We start from the raw sequence: 18,401 nt of genomic DNA, 5'->3' as shown, positions 1-18,401 counted from the left end.
GGAGCACGACTCCTTTCTGGTCCTCTGTCCGTACTGCGGCAACTGGTGTCTCCTCCTCCCCATCGCGTGTTTTACCAAGGTTGGGGTACCAAATCCTCTTCTGTTATGAAACGACATTGGTTGAGAGGCCCCCCCGCAAAACAGATGAGGCAGGAAGGAATGATGGTTCTGCACGTGTGTACTATAGGAGAAGCTACAGAGATAGGACCTGGGAGCTTGGGGGTTGGCATTCTAAGAGCTAGTTAGGGGGACCAAGTAAACGTGAGGGTGAGAGACTTCAGGGGCACTTGCAAGAAACCGGGTATCCTGTGAGCGAAAGAAGACAAACTAAAGCTATTTGCCATTTCCCCCACCTTCACAGAAGGGCTACTATCCTGTACCAACTGTGGAGCGGGGCTGCACAGACACGCCTGCACAGACATTGGGGAAAGAGGATTATTACAGAAACCAGCTGAAGTTGGGATCATGGTAAGCGGGGCTTCTTGGGAAGAAACCTGACCTGCACTGATCTGGGAGGACAGCTAGGGGAGAGAACAGAACCGCCGAGAAGAAAAACGGGCAGAGCGAGGAGCGAGGCTAGGACGCTCAGAAGGTCAAGGTCAGGGAGGGAAATACAAGCTCAAATACCTGGCCGGCCCCCTCAGCTTCCTTAGAAAACTGCTGCTACTCCTGATTCTTAGGACGGCAGACCAACCAGTATTCACTCAAACATCTACTGAACGCCTCGTATGATGAAGACAGGCTTTCCTTGGCAGTTCCTTTCTCCTAGCTGGTTTTGGCAACCAAACAGCAAGCCGGGGCTGTGACCGGTTATTCGCAACAGGGTCACGGTTCCCCAGCTCGGATGCAGGGGTCCAGGCTGCTATTTGGCTAAAATCCAGCAAGGCTTGAAAGGTTAAAAAAAGTAGTCCGGACCAGCCCCATTCCTGATCGAGATTGAGGCTGTCTCTGCCCACGAAGGGAACCTATGAGATTAGATGCTTTTTAGGGGCCAGGCCAGGCAGTGGTTGAGGATCACAGGAGCTATTGTCACTTTGGCTGTCGGGAATTCATGTCCACAGGTCTAGGGCTAGAGCAGACATTCTCTGGTGTTGTGCCTGAGGGAAGGAGGCTCGGGGGGAAACCAAGGCCCTGATTTGCCATTTTTTTCTGGATTTACTATGAAGCCTCCTAAACTATACTGGACAGTACTCAGCCAGTTAAGCAGCTTGTTTTCCTTAGGGAAAATAAGAAAGTTGATTATTGCTAGTATGTTTCTGAGCCCAGGAGCCCCTTCTTATACATACCAAAGGCCCTATTTCTGTTCTACCCTGATCTTTGCCTAAGGCTCTTATCAGCCTTGCAAAAGGGCTGCGGACCAAGAAAATACAATCTGGTTTATTCTCTGAACAGCATTTGCTTAGTTATCTACCTGCACTTAGGTGGGTTCCCATCAGAGTGCCAGCCCCCCCCCCCCCCCGCCGCTGTGTACACTCATTAAGTGTTGGAGAAAGACGGGGCCACCAGCAAAGCGGTTGTAGGGATAGGAAAACAGGCTCCTTGGAGAGCAGGGACCTTAACTTTGCAAGTTTTCATCCTTCAAGAATAGGTATAGAGGAGTTTCCCTCAGGTCTTTCTAGGATGAGGGATAGAGGGAGAGACAGGAACTCAGGATTCTGCCCCCAGCTTGGCAGGATGTTGGTGGGAATCCAGGTGGTGGTTCTGCCATCAGTGACCTACCTCCTCGCCTCTCCTCAAAAGCAAAGCCGAGGCCTGAGTCCCAGCGGCAGTGCTGCCCTAGTAAAGTCCAGCCACTTGCCCTTGTGGCTTCCTCAGAACTCTTCTCCTGTGCCTTGAGCGTCTCCCCGTAGGTCTGGCTGTGTGAGCTACTTCTCAGACTCTTAGGAAAGAGGACGACGCTTCTGTCCTCCTTCTGGGTGCACTTTGGCCAGCACCAGGTGTGGCATGAGGTTACTGGAGACCAGCCGGAAAACCTTTCCGAGGGTAGGGGTGGGGTATGTGAGGAGGGGAAGCAGCAGAAAGCTTCCAGTAGGAAGCACAAAGCTCCGTACCTCCTTTCGGGGTTCGAAGCCAGTGCTACCCACAAACTCAACTACGCTGCTGGCAGGAAAGGGCCAAAGGAAACGCATGTAGTGGCCTGAGCAGAGACCTCAGGGCCTCAGGCCAACCGAGAGAGGAGGAAGTCCCAGAGTACAGACCGAAGATAGCACCAAGAAGTAGGGCTGAAGGACCTTTCTGGAAGGGCAGAGACATAAAAGGGGAAAACAAGGCCACACACAGTCTGGTTTACTGGCTCATCACACACACCAGATATGTACACAAACATAAATACTCCAATGTACAAATTTACACGGACTCACAGATCACCCCCTCGTCTCTTTCATCCAGCACCCCCCAACCTGTGCCCTATCCGTCCAGGCTCCGTTTTAGGATGAAGGCTTGCAGGGGGCTGGCAGGAGAAGGTAGGAATCTGGAGGAGGGAGAGGTCCTGCTCCCCTCTCCTCACAGGTACCTCCAAAGGGTCCTGTCCCTTTTCAGTGGCACCGTGGGGTAGAGGGCTAAAATACCTCCACTCCCCCTCTGCTGCAGCTCAAATCCCAGATGTCTCCTCTGGTCCCTCTGTCTTTCTCATTTGGCTCTTCTTCTGTTTGACTCTTCCTCATTTCCTCTCCTTCTTCCTTTCTCTGTCTTGGCTCCCCCCGGTGCGTGTAGGGAGGAGGGGCCCCAGGCCATGGAGTCCTTCTGGCCCCTGTGCCCTCTTCCTGGGCCTTATAGAAGGCTAGGACTTCGGTGCAGCTCAGCAGAGGTGTTGGCGCCATTGGCAGGCTCTCTGCTGGGGGTAGGCGCTAAGCCGCAGCCCTCCCCAGGGCAGCCATGCTGGATCAAGATGTCCGCGCACTCCTGGCTGCCGGCCCGACGGGCGTAGGCCAGTGGAGTCAGGCCCCGGGCGTCCCGGCTCCTCACGTCCACCCCATACTGCAGAAGGAAGCACATTTTCACAGTTGGCACGACGTGGCAAGGAAGGTGTGGGTTCTTGGGGGCAGAACGGAGATGAGGTTGGCCAGAGGAGCCTTCGAGGGTGGCCCTGGCAAGGCAAGGAGGGAGCCCACAACTCACCCAGATGAGCAGCTGTGTGAAGACGACGTTGGCCATGGCGCTGGAGAGATGGAGAGCCGTCCGCCCATCCCCATCGCCGTAGGTCTCGTTCACCTCCTCCTTGGACCCGTGGGCCAGAAGCATCACCAGCAGCCGCAGGTCGTCCTCCACCACGGCCCGGAGCAGCTGCTGTCCCAGCGGCACGTCCGAGCTCGGCAGCGGGGCCAGGAAGAGCTTCTGTTCGTACTTGGCCCGTATCCAGCGCTCCTTCTCCTCTCTGCAACCACAGGTCCATCGAGGCATGAGCCAACGGGCGGGGGCTGGGGAGGGTGGTCAGGAAATGGCAGGAGCACCCCGAAAGGGGAATCGGCAGAAACAAGGCATAGGACGGGGCAGTGGAGAGACAAACCTAAGGAACGGACGGCACAGAGTGGGTAATGCAAAGGGTGTGGAAGAGGCCGAAAGGGAGGAACACTGAAGAGAGGCCCCTCGGGGGCAGCAGGGATGTAGGGGGCTGAGAGGGCAGGAAGATTCCAGGCAGGGCTCCCGTGGTAGCTTATCTGGACCTGCTGGAACAAAGGGGGTGGGGGGCCTACACTAGGGGCCCGTGCGCTATCCTATCTCCCACCCATTCTCCCCATCTCAGAGCTCAGGCTAGGGCCTTCACGCCACAGAGCGATAGGGCCCTGCGCATGCGCCTCCTGCTGGCCCCTGACCTGCTGATAAGGCTCAGAAAGGGCCTCTTGTTGTGAGGAGCCTGAGTGACAGGCGGGGAGGGGGAGGGGCACCCCAAGGGGCCAACTGCCGAGCAGAGCAACAGCCAGTTTTAACCCTTGGAGCACGGCTGCAGCTACTCAGCACCATCCCGATCTTCCCCATACCTGGGCACCACCGTCCCTTCCCTTTCTGGCCAGCCGCAGGGCCCCCCCCCTTCATCCACTCACCGGCAGGCGTCGGGCCCAGGCTTCGCATAGCCATCCAGGGCCCCCTCCCAGACACTGTTGGCCAGGGCATTGCCCATGGCGGTCATGACAGCCAGCAGCTCAGGCGGCCAGTCATCGAGGTCAAGGGAGCGGACGCGGGACAGGTGAGCCCCCAGATGTCGATGGGTCCCTGAGCACTCAATGCACATCAGGGCACCCAGGTTCAAGCTGGCCCAGTCTGGATCTAGGCGAGGAGAGGAAGCAGCATGAAGTCCACGGGCAACCAGCGTGAGACCACCAGGGAGGTCCCCTCCGGTGGCCCGCTGGAAGGCTCTCGTCAGGCTTTCCCAAAGCCACCCCGACCCCAGCCCCGCCGGCCTCCACACTCACTGGGGGCGTCGCAGTCAATACAGAAGCTGTTGCCGCGAACGGTGCGAACGGCCTGCACGGCCAGGGCCGCGTTGTGGTTCCCCACGCGAGTCTGCACAGCGGGAGAGACCGGGGGCGGGGCGGGGGGGCGGTCAGTCACCAGGCCACCTTGGGTCCCACCCCAACCGGGCCTCCGTGCCAACCTTGTCCTTGGCGCTGCGGCAGCCCTGCAGGCTGGCAAGGATCTGGGCCTGCACGCTCTGCACCCACAGCTCCCGCTCCTCCGCTGTCGAGGCCTCGAAGTGCCACGTCTGCCCGGTGAGGGACACCAGCACAAACTCGAAGGACTCCTCCGCCTCTGTGGGGACAGGGATATTTGCCACCATCAGGGAGGGCGCCCCGCTGCCACACCTCCATCCGCTCTCCTGCCTGCCTGGCTCTCGTCCTCTTCCCCCCCACCCCAGCCTCCGAGGCCAAGCCCACGAGTGCGGAGCAGCCCTCAAACCCCTCTTCCCGACCACCTGTGGCGCCTCGGTAAAGACAGGGTGCAAGGTCTTCGCGTCCCTGGCTGGCACTGCCAGGAATGGGCCTGGAGTTCGGAGCAGGGTGCCTCCCGGAGCAGAGCGGGGTGTTTGGAGAAGGATGCGACGGGTGCTAGGAGGCGACGCTGGGAGAGGGTGGGGGAAGGCGGGTGCGGGCACCATCCGTACATGTCAGCTGCAGCCGCCTCATTTTGCAGCTCATTAAACCCAATATTCCTGACGGCGTCAGCGTGGGGCTCCTGGGAGCCGGGCCCCTCCCCCGCTACCCTGGCAGAGAGAGGCAGGAAGGACAAGTGGATGGGGAGAGGAGGCGAGGTTGTCCCCACAAACTGGGATGTGTGAGCGGAAAGGGACCTGAGGACAGACAGCCGTGGTGCCCCGCGCTGTAGGCCAGACCGCGACCCCAAGCGATGTGGTGAAGCTGTTCCAAGCTCTGCTCCTCTCGGCCAGCAGAAGACAGCGACACAAATCTCATTCCCAGCGGTCACCACCCTACGGGTGAACGATTCCTAACAAGCGCCGAGACTGAATGTGTCCTGGGGGCTGGAGAGACAACTCAGATACCTGTGGGGAGGCCCAAGGCCGGAGTTCAGGTTCTGCCCCGGGGCAGCCTCTCGCCTCAGTGACACACAGTCCCTGGACGTCTTCCTGCTGGGCTCCTGCTCTAAGGGCACCTCTAACAGAAACTGCCTCCTAGAAAAAGAACGCTGGTACCCTTCCTTCCCCAGGCTCCACCATTCCACCTCACCTTGCTCTCAGTACAGCCTCTGAACTGCACAAACTCGGCCCTCTGTGGGGCTCAGTTCCCGGGTACCTGGGTCCCCTGCCGCGCGTGCTAAGCGTCACTACACCACGGTAGGCTGGGAAGGGCGGCTCTTTCCCCTAGAGGTGATCTCCACCCACACCCCTATCCCTGACAGTCGGAGCGGAAATGAGCCACTACGCATCGAGAAGTTCAACTTCTCTGGGAGCAAAGAGACTTCAACCACTGAGAGAGGAACACTTTGAAGATACTTTGGGAGAAAATCAGAGGAGTGCCATGATCAACGCCAAATTATGAGAAAGGCCCCGTGGAAAACACTCGAGGAGCTGCAGTTCCTTAGCTTAAAGACGACTAAGGAGAGACCTCGCCAGCTAAGACACACGTATCCAGCACCAGTCATGTGCCCAGCACTCAGGAAACTCAACGGGTGATACAAGAGACACAGAAAGCATAGGCCCTGCCCACGAGTCTTGGAAGGGCTATTGGAGTAGCCGCCTGCTGTCTTTTACCTTCTACAGGGAATAAAAGAGCAGCTCACGTTTTAGTAGAAAGGGTTTAAATTAGGCAGAAGAAAGCGCTTTTCTAAGATTCTGGGTCTAGATTACCAAAAGAAGTTGTGGAACTATGGTTATTGCTAATTATTATTACAAAATGCTTACTCTAAAAATGTTAAGAATGGTGTTGCTTTTAGGGTACTATCCCCAAATCCCACAGCCCACCTCCTGTGCCCCAGTTTCCCTCTAGGTCCCCCTAACCTTCAGCAGCACCGCTGGGGCCGTCTGGTCGGGGGGTCCCGGTGCTCTTTTTCCGCCGGTGCTTCTTCCGGTTGGAGTGGGGAGATGGGGGAGGCTCCAGCTTGGGGCTGGAACTGAGCACCTCAGCCGGGCCACTGGCTGGTGAGGGGAGAGTTGGAGAAGTGTGGGAAGAGGGAGGGAGGGGGGTGCGCAGAGCGCGAGACCTGCCTCGTGCCACTGGGAGCTCCACCCTGAACTGCGGCCGGCCGGACCACCCTGGGAGAGCCCCGGGGAGGGGTCTGCCGGCCGGTCCCAATCCCAGAGCTTCCCCAGCCTTGAAGGAGGAGAAGGTGAAAGGAGAAGAGTGTGGGGAACTCGGATTAAAGGCAAGGAGGCATCGCCGGCTAGGGCGGCTAGGGCTTTGGCAGCCCGGAGGGGTGGAAGGCGGCCCAGGGAACTCACAGGGAGCTGAAGCCCCAGCAGCTCCGCACCAAATTTATCCTCAATCACACTCCCCGCTCCTCACAATTAATAGCAGAATTAGAAACAATCAGGGAGCTGCCTAATTACTGTCAATTAGAGCGCGCTAATCAAGCTCCCGTCTCCCACACCCCGCCCGGCGCTCACCACTAAATGTCAAACTTCATTAGAGGCAGACACGCTCCCTCCCTCCCTGCCTTCCTCCTTCCAGACTCAACAGAGGGGCCCCAGGCCGTCAGGACAGTGACTCTGGGAAGCGCCCTCAGCTCCCCTTCTCCAACCCTCCGTGGTCACTGCCCCCAGGGGCGCTTGCACTTGGAGTAGGAGTGGGGGGAGATCCCCTGTGCTGTGAGCGCCCAGTTCCTTCCTGCCGTCAGAGCTCAGACGGGGGTTCGTGCTTCGAGGGGGATGGGAGCCTGTGAGGGGCTCCTGGGAGGCACGTGGGGAAAAGAGTTGATGGGCCTTGGGCCAGCCAGGCACTGCTGCCCCGCCTGAGGCAAAGTGGGAGGAACAGCTTTGCCTGGGCTTCTGCGGGGACAGGGAACACCCTGGACTGTCCTGCTTCCCTCACACCCTTACCTGGGAAAGGAGGGCAGCCCTGTGCCCATTTCCCTTTCAATCTGCAGAACTGCTGAGCTGTGACCGAAGGGTTAGGATACGGGTGAGAGAAATTGGGGGAGGAAAGGAGGGAAGGGCAGAGTGTGTGTGTGTGTGTGTGTGTGTGTGTGTGTGGTGGTGCTCACTGAAGAGGCAGGGAGAAGAAATAAGGGGAAGGGAGAGTCGGGATGTGAGCAAGGCACAAAAATGGACAAAAGGGGAAGAAAAGGAAGGAAAGTAGAAGGCGGGTGGGATGGCAGAGACAAGGCCGAATTTCTGACCAGCTACACAGGATGGGGCCTCAGCCTATCCAGCAGCAGGCCTGGGAAAACTGTCCGGATCCTGGATCCTACCTCTAGGAACCCCCTTCTCCGTGGTAGGAGAGTTGCCGCCTTCCAATCGCGTTCAAAGCCCCCAGCCTCCGACCTCCTACTCCGCCGCCGCTTCCCTGTCCCCCCCGCGGTGAGGCTGATGAGCTGGCTGCGCAGGGGGCTGATGGGGATGCGGGAGGCGCCACCGGCGCTGCCTAGGGACAGCGGTGGGTGGGCAGACAAGCTGCGGAGGGAAGGTCTCGGGCACCAGCCAGCCACAGGCAGGGCCCGGGGGCAGCAAAGGGGTAAACGGGCACGAAGTGGCCTTCGGTTGCTGGAGAAGGGAAGGGCTACAGCGTGTCTCAGACCACCCAGCGCTGGCCCCGCAGCGCTCTGCTGGGCCCCTCCCCTTGGCCTGGGCACCATCCCAACACAGCCTCCCAGGCTGCAGACGCTGCCTGGCTGCCCTCCTCTGTGTCGCCGAACAGGGTCCTGCGTACCTGGGGGCAGGGCATCACTCCACTGGTCGGCGCTGGAAACGGAGCAGGAGCGCTGGTGCAGCCCCTCAGGGCGAGGGCCAGCCCAGGCCGGGCTGCTGGCCGGGTAGGGGGCACCTGGGGGTGGGGGGGGGGGAAGGGTCAGACTGGGAAGGGAGGCTGGGGAAGGGGCACACAGACTTTCCTGAAAGCAGGGCTCAGGGCAGAACTTGCGAAATTCTAGCAGAATGTTGACCGAAAATGAGGGCTTTGCCAGGTACCGGGCCAGGCGTGTTGGAGACCCAGAGGCCTCACCCGGGCCCTCCACAGCTCGGGAGGCAGCTGGTCCCACGTTTCACACCCCTCTCCATGAAGAGCACGTCCGCCCCTGCCCGCTTCCTGTACCGGAAGAGCGGGGCACGGGGTACCCACACCCCCAAGACCACGGTGCTCTCGCCTGGCCACCGTCCCCGGCCCCCTTCCCCTCCTGACCGGGCCCCTGCACCCTGCATTCTAGTCCACACATGCCATTTGCTTTGCCTCAGCTTTGGTGCCATTCCGGCGAGAAATAAGTGTATCAAATTCAAGTAATTATGTCTAATTAGTATTAGTAATTATCCTGTTGGGCTGGAGAAAATTAATCTTTCGTTTCCCATCAGGGAGGAATGGCAGAGCCAAGGGGAACCAAAGGCTCAGGAGTCCAAGGCCAGGGCAGCAGGGCCTCCCATGCCCTCACAACTCCCGCCGGACTCCCTCGGCGCGGAGTCCCTCAAAGGGTTAGCGGGGACGGCCACGGGGCCTCCGCTGCCCTGTCACCTCAGGCCACCTAAGCATGGGGACTAAGGCCAGAGGGCAATGGCGACGGGAAGTCTGAGGACAGGTGGACCACGCCCGAGGTGCCGGAAAAGCAGAGGCGGCCGAGCGCTGGAGGTTAGTAAGGAGGCAGAGACAGGGCCCGGGCCGGACACGGTGGGAGAGCAAGCGTCAAAGTCAAGGCTTCCACCAGTCCCGGGAACACACGGGCGGAGTTTCTGGAAGCCGAGGGATGGGAAGCTCTGAGCTGAAGCCACTAGAAGGTAAAGAAACAGGCCAGACACCCCCCGTGCTCTGGGGACGGTGCGATGCCGAAAGGTGGAAGGCAAGTTTTGTGTTTCTCTTGTATTTGTCGTGAGGCAGGACCAGACGCTCAGTAAGTGCCTATTAATATACGTGTGGTGCCAACACTGCCTGCCGGTCTGCCCCACTCCCCGTCCCCTCGAGGCAACATGCCGGTACTTTCTCTTCACAATCCTGCCCCCCTGCCACTCTGGGCTGACAGCTCCCTGCAAACGGCCCTTCCCGGGGCACCCTCGCTCCCTAGCAGGAGACCCTCCAGGGCGGCATAGGCAGTTCCTAAATTCTCAGAGACCTCGCTTCCCCCTACCCCTCTCCTGCTCCCGTCCCCTCCTGGCTTCCAAATCTTACCCCTGCCTCGTCCCCAGCCCCACCCAAAGACATCACAGGCTCAACTTCCTCCCTGAGCCCCCCAACTCAAAACCCCCGAGGGAGGGAAAGTGCTTTCCCTTTTCTTTGTTAATTCTCCCCTCATTACGCCTGCAATCCCACAATCAGTGTGCACTGTAATTGTCGAATTTGATGCTAATGATTAATGAATTAAACATGGAGCCATCAATTAGTCCTCGGAGGATAATTCTGCATAAAGCAGCGGATAATGTAATTACAGTAACAAAGATAATGAGATGTTAACATCGCCCGGTGAGCGCGAGACATGTGTGAGTGTGCACGAGGTCGGTGTCGGCGTGCAGTGGAGGGGACGCAGGCTCGGGGAAATGCCCCGTCTGTGTGTTCTGGGGACGCCGGTGCTCGTGGGTGCCGGGGAATCGTGCAGGTGAGCGTGCGTGTCTCTCTCGTCCAGGCGCACCCCTCCCCAGGGGAAGGCTATCAGGGCCCAGGAATGTGACAGGACAGGGGGTCCCACTGTTTCCCTTTGAGGAAGCCGCCCAGCTTTCCCCTGGCCACCTGACTTCAAGGAAAGGCTCCCCACCTAGAGTCCTGACACTTCCTCATCCTCTGGTATGACAGGAGAACACCCCCCCCAAGCCCGATGAGAGGCTGCCCCGCATGGCCTCCGTGCAGCCCCGGAGCGCTTAGGGCCCTGGCTGATCCCCAGCCCTCCTTGCTCCTGCAGGCCAGCGATTTCCCAGCAGCCCTCACTTGGCTCTCCGGGCAGAGCACGTGGCCCGCCATTTCTGCCATTCAACCCTTCCCCTAGTGCACCCCTCCAGGGGGCTCTCGGCACCCCACCGTGATGGGCGGGTGCCGTTCTCACCCTTCCTTCCTTTCCTTCCTTCCTTCCTTCCTTCCCTCCCTCCTTCCTTCCCTCCCTCCCTCCTTCCCTCCTTCCTTCCCTCCTTCCTTCCTTCCTTCCCTCCCTCCCTCCCTCCCTCCCTCCCTCCTTCCTTCCTTCCTTCCTTCCTTCCTTCCTTCCTTCCTTCCTTCCCTTAGTCTACTAGAGCTCCCCCTCTGCACGGTCAAGGGCTTCCATCCGAGCTCGGGGTGGCTTGGGGAAGCGTGGCTTTTCGAGTCAGGCACGGTTAGGTTCAAACCCCAGCTCTACCACTTACTGTGGGATTTTACAGGCAAGTTTTTTTAAGCTCGCCGAGCCTTCTGTTTCCTCATCCGCAAAGCGGGGAGGATGACCTCCACTTCCCAGGGCTGCGAAACCGCGGCCCCGACAGGGTAGAGCTGCCGCGCTCGGCACCTGTCGATCGGCAGGTGGCAGTCCCTCCAGCCTGGTCAGCGGGGACTGAACAAATGCCACGGGGTGGGGGTGCCACGTGCCCACTTGCCCCAAACAAGGAGGACACGCAGGAGGCCACGGTCTGACCTCTGAACCCGGAGTCGCTCCTGCGGGCCTATCGGCATCCCGAGGGGGGCGGTTCTACGGGGTCTGTTTCGTCCGACTCCAGGGACTTAGGACCCACCCCTCCGTCCACTGAATGCCCACAGCGGCCTAGTGCTGTGATACAGAAGCACCCCCTGGTCTCCCTGCCCTCTGGGGAACAGCACACCTGTGCCACTAAGAGCCACCCCCGGGACAGGGGCACCTCGCAGCAACTGGGAGGGCGGGAGAGTGTCGTGAGCAGCTGTTTCTGGGTCCAAGGACAAGGAGAGCCAATCATCTAGGACAACAGCAGGGCCCAGAGGCCAAGGTAGATCTGGGGCAAGGGGACTCGGTGCGGGCGGGACAGCAGTGTGGCTTAGGAGCCACAGAGGCCTCGGGAGGCACAAAGAGCCGGAGACAGAAAGGAACGTAAGCATCCTCCACCTGAACTCAGGGTACCATCTGGAAAGGTAAGAACCGGTCAAGGAAAAGCCGCCACGCCCCAAGTCCACACTCTCAGGCTCTAGTCCTTCTTCCCGCACCGCCAGACACACGGCAGAGTCGGCACGGCTTTCAGCTTCCCTCTAAACTCCGTCCTCTCTGAGCAAAGACCCTACCTCTCCCTGCAGCCCCACGGACGTTTGCCCGGGGCACCCCAGGGAGCTCTGCCCCCGTCCACCTCCCTCCCCACCCACACGACACGCATGCCGGAGGTCCCACCGTCGCCAGCCTTGGCTCCAGACGAGGCCACGTGGTCCCAGGACCCCCGACGGCACCTGTCGGCAGGAGGCTGTCGGGCCCTATGCTCCATCTGCAAACCACCCGCCGGGCTGTACGCCGGCTGCTACCCCTGCCACCTCCGTGAGGGCAGCGTTTTGGCAAATGCACTTGGCCGAGCCGATCCTGAAGCATAACCCTGGGTGGCAGGCATGTCTGGGGCCCTGAGGACCCAGGCTGCGAAACAGGCCCCACAGCCGCCTACCTTTTTAGGCCTCCGTCGCCACACTCTCCACTCTTCTAGAGAAAGGAAGCAATGCTCTCCGTGTGCCCGCCAACCCCCCTCACCTTAGCAGCCACCTCACCTGTGCCCCCGCCCAGCTGCGTGTTACTCCGCTCCAAGGCCAGCCCGTTGGCCCGGGGGCTGGTGCCTGGGGCTGTGGCAGGCGTGGCTCGGGGCAGGCGCTTCCCTGGCACTTTCACTGTCGTCCGCAGCAGGTCGATCTCCTTGCCGTGGATGTTCTGCATGTAATCCTAAGGGCCATGTGGACAAAACAGACAAAGATTCATTAGGACGGGGCACTCCTCGGCAGCACTGGGTCTCTGACGCCGACCCGCCAACTCACAGGTCTTGCCCGCGCCGGAGGACACAGAAAGAGAGAGGAGAAAGCCCAAGTTCTAGAAAGCAGGACCGGGAAGCCCACCGATCTCCACCTCTGGACGACCCCCGAGCGCAGCTCTGGGGGGACTCAGCCAGGAGCGGGGCAGCGTCCAGGGGGAAAGGAGGGCGTGGAGCAAGAGCTGAGGCGCGGGGCTCCTCGAGGAAAGACAGCTCAGGAGGCAACGCAAATAAGGCCAACACCGGACCAAGGCGGAATTTAGGAAGAGAAGGCCCACTGGCCAGGAGAGGAACTGACAAACTCCCCAGCACACAGACGACTGGGTTGCTCCAGGCTCTGGGTGGCCAGCCACCAAGTACTTGGGCCCTGTTTCCAGAAGCTTCCGCCACCACCGGGGCCCAGGGAACTTTCAAAGCCTCGAACAGTCCCTCACTCCTTACAACAGTGCCTGACAATAAATATTTGTGAGCAGTCGAAAAGAAGCCTTTGATTCTTTCTGCCATTCTTAGGAATACAGAGACAGGTCCACGGTTTCACGGGTACCAGCGAAATAACAGTAACTGTTGTCATCACCACCTCACCTGCCCACTCCTACGCCCCGCTATTCCCTGCACTCTGGCCACAGCTTATATTTCCTGTATTTTCACAATGACATAGGAAGGGTGTTACCAGGGCCACTTTACAGTTGAAGAAACGGCTCACGAAGGTTAATCTGCCCAAGGTCACATGATCAGAAGGCGGCAGAACCAGACTCGGGCCCCGCCTTTGCAGATTCCCAAGGCAGTGCACTGAAGGCAGACTTCCGCGGCCCAGGAACTCCCCCCGACTTCAAGTCAGCACCCAAGGGGCCCCAGAAGGGGAGGAGTGGGGAGCAACCAGACAGTGAGAGCCGCTCCTTGCCCCCACCCATTCCCACCGTATGGCCACTGGCCTAAGAGTCCCGCGGTGGAGCCGCAACCTGGGGGCCACAGGGCAGAGCCCGGCCCCTGGCCTCTAGCTTCCTGCTTTAGACCCGAGCCTGGCCGGACCCGAGCTCTGCCCACTGCTTCTGGTCTCTCCTTCCAGACGGCCGACTCCCACTTCCTCGCTGCCGTCACCGGCAAGGCAAGGTCTGCAGCAGGTCCCGGCCTCACGTCCCCGGTGAAATGTGGCCAAGAAAACTCCTTCCAGGGAACAGGATCAGGCCGGTGGTGCCAGCTGGAGCTTTGATGGAATCCCACCGATCAGACTCCAACCTGCTCTTCTCCCCTCAGGAGCACTCTGGGGTGGGGCTTGGTACACAGAGTTTCCCTGAGACACGGTCTCCCTGTGGTTACAGCCCCCAGCCCCTCGTACCTTCACCCACTCTGGGACTTCAGACTTTCTGTCACCTGGCGGCTCCCCTGCCTTCTCACCCGTTAGCTTCAGGGAAAAGGGACCGTGTCCTCAGTTTTACTTTTTTTTTTTTTTTAATGTTTCTTTATTTTTTGAGAGACAGAGACAGCATGAGCTGGGGAGGGGACAGAGAGAGGGGGGGAGCCACAGATTCCGAAGCAGGCTCCGAGCTGTCAGCGCAGAGCCCGACACGGGGCTCGAACTCATGAACCACGAGATCGTGACCTGAGCTGAAGTCGGAGGCTCAAGCGACTGAGCCCCCCCAGGTGCCCCCGGTGTCCTCTGTTTTAAAGCGCAGGAGGGGAATGCTACCTTTTGGGAGACAAGGAAAAGGCAGGGGCTGACCAGGGGCTCGCAGCAGCCCCTGCTCTGGGAACGACCAAGACGTCGAGCGGAAAGCAGTCACGTGGCCCCAAGGAACCAAGAGAACATGCGAGTTTCCAGTTAGGAGGAGGGGCAAGAGAAAGGAAAGGGCGCCCGATACCAGGCTCCCGCCTCAGGCTGCTCCTCACTTCCGAGGTGGGTCATCGGGACAGGGGACCCCTGAGGGCCGTGGGAAGGAGGGGCGCCGCTGAGGCGAGCACCGTGGCCTCACCAGCGGCGGTGAGGCCCGGCCGGGCCTGTAGATGTCTTCTGTTCTCCATGAGGCTCGGACACCTTCACAGGCACACGGCCCTTCAGAAGGACAGAGGGGCCTCGTCAGGCACAGAAAAAGAGCGCCCCCCTGCCCCCCGCCGTGTGACCAGGGAGGAGCTCGCTTCCACGCAGCTCTGGGCTGCGTGCACCCCCTCCGGCCACCACCTGGTCCCCCATTAGGGACAGCGCCCGGTGCCCAGCCCCCCCTGCTCCCAGGGGGTCGGCTTCAGGTCTCAGAACCACAGGACGACACTAGAGAAGTCAGGAGGAGCAGTCTTCACTCACGGGGGGACCCCTGTGACAACCTCTCACCCCCAGGGTTCTCTGTCACCAGCGCTGAGCCACGCCACGGTGGCTGGGAGAGACGAACCCAGGAGCCCCCTTCCTGTCCCCCGCCCCGTGTCCCTTCTATGCTTCCACTTTTCAGCGAACGCAGCACGCCCATCTGGCCACGGCTGGCCCTCGGCTCTTGCTTTCAGCCCAGAGCCCAGCATCGGCCCGTCTCGAGCCCTCCTTGGTGGGAGCCCAGCGTCCACTCGGCTTCTGCACGCACCCGTCGCGGGTCCCCGCACAGAGTCTCACACCTCGGATTGGCTGCTCCAGACAACTGGCAACAGCTGGCTGGGCCGAAGACGCAGCTGCGGTCCCCCTCTCGGGGGAGGGGCTCGGGCTGCTCTAGTTCACAAGGAGGTCACAGCAGCTGCAACAGTTTTCAGGCCCCACGACGGCCCTGGGACGCCCAGGCTGGGACGTGGGACAATCGGACCCCATGCCGAGGACAGAAGCTGCGCGGAGGGACTCTGTTCTGGGCCCAGGGGCCAGAGACCAACCTGAGGGGCCCGGCCCCCCGCGGGCTCCCTGGCCACACCAGGGGGCGTGGCTAGTGGCGGGGCAGGCCTGCAGCCTCGCGCTAGGAGGCTAGGAGACGGGGCCCAGCCCAAGGACAGTGTGGTAAGGAGCGCAAGAAGCAGCAGCAGGGACAGGGACACGAGGGGCAGAGCAACAGCGTTTCCCTCCGTCAGCAGAACGGGGAGCTCGGCGGTGGCGGTGGCAGCGGCTGCTCAGGAGAGCGGTCACCACGGCTGCCTTTATTACCCACCATCAAACAGCAATTTCTTCCCCAGCCTCCTCGCTAATTACCCAGCCAGCGTTCTCATCTCGTTTTATTACTGGAATTAACAACGAGTTCAGAGCGTGGAAAGCTATTAAGATGTGTGATTAAGCCACATTCAATTAGTTTCTACAAACAATTTAATTGATGTTGCAGATAGAATTAACAGAAGGTGATTGTGTGAATGGCTCCGCTGGCTGCAAAATGGGGGAGGCTGTGGCGGGCTCTCTTGGGCCAGGCAAGGATCGGGCGTAAGGCTTGAGGCCTGCCCACCAGCCCTTCCTCTGTACGCCCTTCCAGTCCCTCCAGCCCCACTGGCCTCCGTCGGCAGGTGAGCCACCGGTACGGCCGCCCTCTGGCCCCTGAGACGGCAGCACCCTAGGCCCAGAGTAGTGCGCGTCCCTCTGGGGTTACCGGAAGGCCCCTCGGCCGCACGGCGCCCGAACAGGAGGGAACCTCCCGGGAGACAGGCCACCCTCGGCACGGGGATGGTGTCTGCTTCTGCGGTCAACTAAGACGCTTGCTCAGTTTGGGAAACACGGCAAAGGGGAGACGGAGGCAGGTAAGCCAGAAACACTTGAGAGCTGCAACCGAGGAAGGAAAGCAAGAAGCGAGGGGGGCGGACGGAGCGGGCGGCCTTAGCTAGGAGGAGACGCAAACCCCGGTCACGCGGCGGCACGTGACGACCCCTGATTTGGCCTTCACTCCGGCTTCCGTTTTGAAACCCGATTCGTGTCTGCTGAGTGAGAAAAGCAGCGCCCACAGGGCAGGGATGCTGCCATCTGCACAGCCCAGTCCCCCCCGGATGCTGGCGTGGGAGGAAGACATAGGTTTTGATCCCAGTGTCAATGGATGAAGAGCGGACACAGAGCCTGTGCTCTCAGAGGAGCCTTTCGCTCAACCTCTCCACGAGGTCCCGTGGCCCAGAGAACAAGAGGCCAGCAGGGCCGCCTGCCTCTTAGACTCACCTTGCAGGAAAGCAAGGAAAGGGCTGGAAGCCCCTGCCACCCAGATCCCGTCCCAGGCCCCCGAACACACCAAGGAGCACAGAGCTCAACAGGCGAGGCGCTGGAAGGGACTCGGAGAAGCTCAGGCACCCATCCTGGCCCAGGCAGGCCCATGGGTTCCCTCCACCCTTCCTGACAACAGTCTAGGCAACACTTGCCCGGATGTTAACTCTCCAGGAACTTTCTCAGCCAGCCCCGAAGAGAGTTGCTCTGGGCACATGCAGAAAATTCCGGGTGATGCTCCGAGTCAAAGTCATGGGTCCAAGTATTAGCTCAGCCAGCGGCTGGGGGACCGATGATGATCCAGCCGGCCCCGCCAAGCTTCTGCTAATTGGTTGAGTGTAAAACCAGAGTTCTCGCGAGCCTTTACCTTCCCTTCCTAAACCCAAACCAAACACAGCACCCCACACATTCCTTTGTGTCCCGGGACCCCTCTATGGTCCCCCTCCCCCTTTCCGGGCTTCCTCCATTATCTGAGACAGGGGGACAGGCTAAGGGGACAGACACAGCTAGGGCAGCACAAAGCAGAAACGACAGGTAAGGGTGCACAGAGGGGAACGCTAAGGCCACCCCCACACGGAGCGAGGAGGGGTGTAGGGGGGACTAGGACGCTGCGGAGAGGCTAGTTCCCAGCTCCACTGGCAAGACGCCGCCTGAGGAGAGCGACTCCATCTTGCCTGGGGGCCGGGAGGACGGGGTGAAAATACAAGCAGCTGGGAGTCAGGAGGAGCTAGGCTGGCCTAGGATTGGGCCTGGCTGGGAAACGCCGCAGCTCTGCTGTCTCTGTGCTACAGAGCCCTGTACCTGCAGGAGGCCCGGTGACTTTCTAGGACACCTGTGTCGCGCTGCCTCGCACGGGCTCAGCGGCAGGACCGGGTCTGCATACAAGGCAAGGCGGCCGCTGGAGTAGGGGAGGGGATGGGGCTGAGGGGCCTCTACCAAGTCCCCAAGGCCACCTGGTGTGGCCCGTCCTCACCCCCCCCAGTCTCCTGAGGCCGGCTCCCACCCTGTGGAGGATGAGACGCTAGGAGGGAACGCTTAGTAGTGGCGTCCCCCGAGTTAAGGGGAACAGTTAGTGCCCGAGGAATCGGGTACGGAGAAACCCAGGAGGGCGAGGCCGGGCTCCGGCCTGATGGGAAGCAGACCGCCCGCCCGCTCTTCCCGAGCCAGGCCTTCGTGCGTTTTCGTGCCTGGGCGGTGCCCTCGGGACCGGGTCACGGCCAGAACCGTGCATCCCCGGCGCCTCTTGGGTCGGGCCTCCCCGACACCTTGTGCAGATTCAGAGGCAGCCAAGGGACCCTCGGAGGCAGGCCCTGGGCTCCTGGGCCGGGGGTGGGGCCGGCCCGCGTGCTGTGCTTGAGGGGGTTCACGGGAGAACTCATTAGCCCCACAGTGGGGCGGTGACAGAGATGGATTCTGGTGACAGCTGTGTGCCGGAGCCACGCGGTGAGGGGAGGCGGGAGGCGGGAAGGGTGGGAGAGCTGCCACGGGGCCACTCTACAGTCACCGCACCCCCCCCCCTCACCGGGGCACAGGCCACACCCCCCCAGACCCCTCCACCCGCCATCATCGCCACCCCCACGCTCCCTTTCCTCGAGAGGACGCGTGCCAGTCTCCGCAGGCCCGGCTCAACTGCCCCCCGGCTCTCCATCACCCCAGGCCCGGGAACCCAGGGACTCCCCTGCTCGTGAGGCTCCCCAAGAGACAACTGGGCGGTGACACCGGCATCCCCAGCTTGAGCAATTCCAGGTAAGTGGGGCC

General features: G+C 60.7%; 1 protein-coding gene across 5 annotated transcripts in view; it reads right to left on the bottom strand.

The window, feature by feature from the left end:
- Window positions 1-2,264: 2,264 nt before the first annotated feature.
- AGAP3 (ArfGAP with GTPase domain, ankyrin repeat and PH domain 3) overlaps window positions 2,265-18,401 on the bottom strand; it is a 55,060-nt gene continuing 38,923 nt past the window's right edge. For 3 of the 5 annotated variants that reach the window (XM_042975467.1, XM_042975497.1, XM_042975482.1), the window contains exons 11-18: window positions 12,258-12,426; window positions 8,316-8,429; window positions 6,449-6,586; window positions 4,592-4,746; window positions 4,410-4,500; window positions 4,041-4,263; window positions 3,118-3,373; window positions 2,265-2,976 (exon numbers count right to left, since the gene is read on the bottom strand). In XM_042975467.1, the coding sequence (XP_042831401.1) occupies window positions 2,770-2,976; window positions 3,118-3,373; window positions 4,041-4,263; window positions 4,410-4,500; window positions 4,592-4,746; window positions 6,449-6,586; window positions 8,316-8,429; window positions 12,258-12,426 (1,353 nt within the window). In that variant the 3' untranslated portion in view covers window positions 2,265-2,769. The other 2 variants (XM_042975490.1, XM_042975475.1) reach the window with 2 other exon arrangements.

This window comes from Panthera tigris, chromosome A2 (assembly GCF_018350195.1).
Source record: "Panthera tigris isolate Pti1 chromosome A2, P.tigris_Pti1_mat1.1, whole genome shotgun sequence".
Lineage (NCBI taxonomy): Eukaryota > Metazoa > Chordata > Mammalia > Carnivora > Felidae > Panthera > Panthera tigris.
The sequence above is the reverse complement of the archived record's forward strand: the minus strand, read 5'-3'. Positions and strand labels throughout refer to the sequence as shown.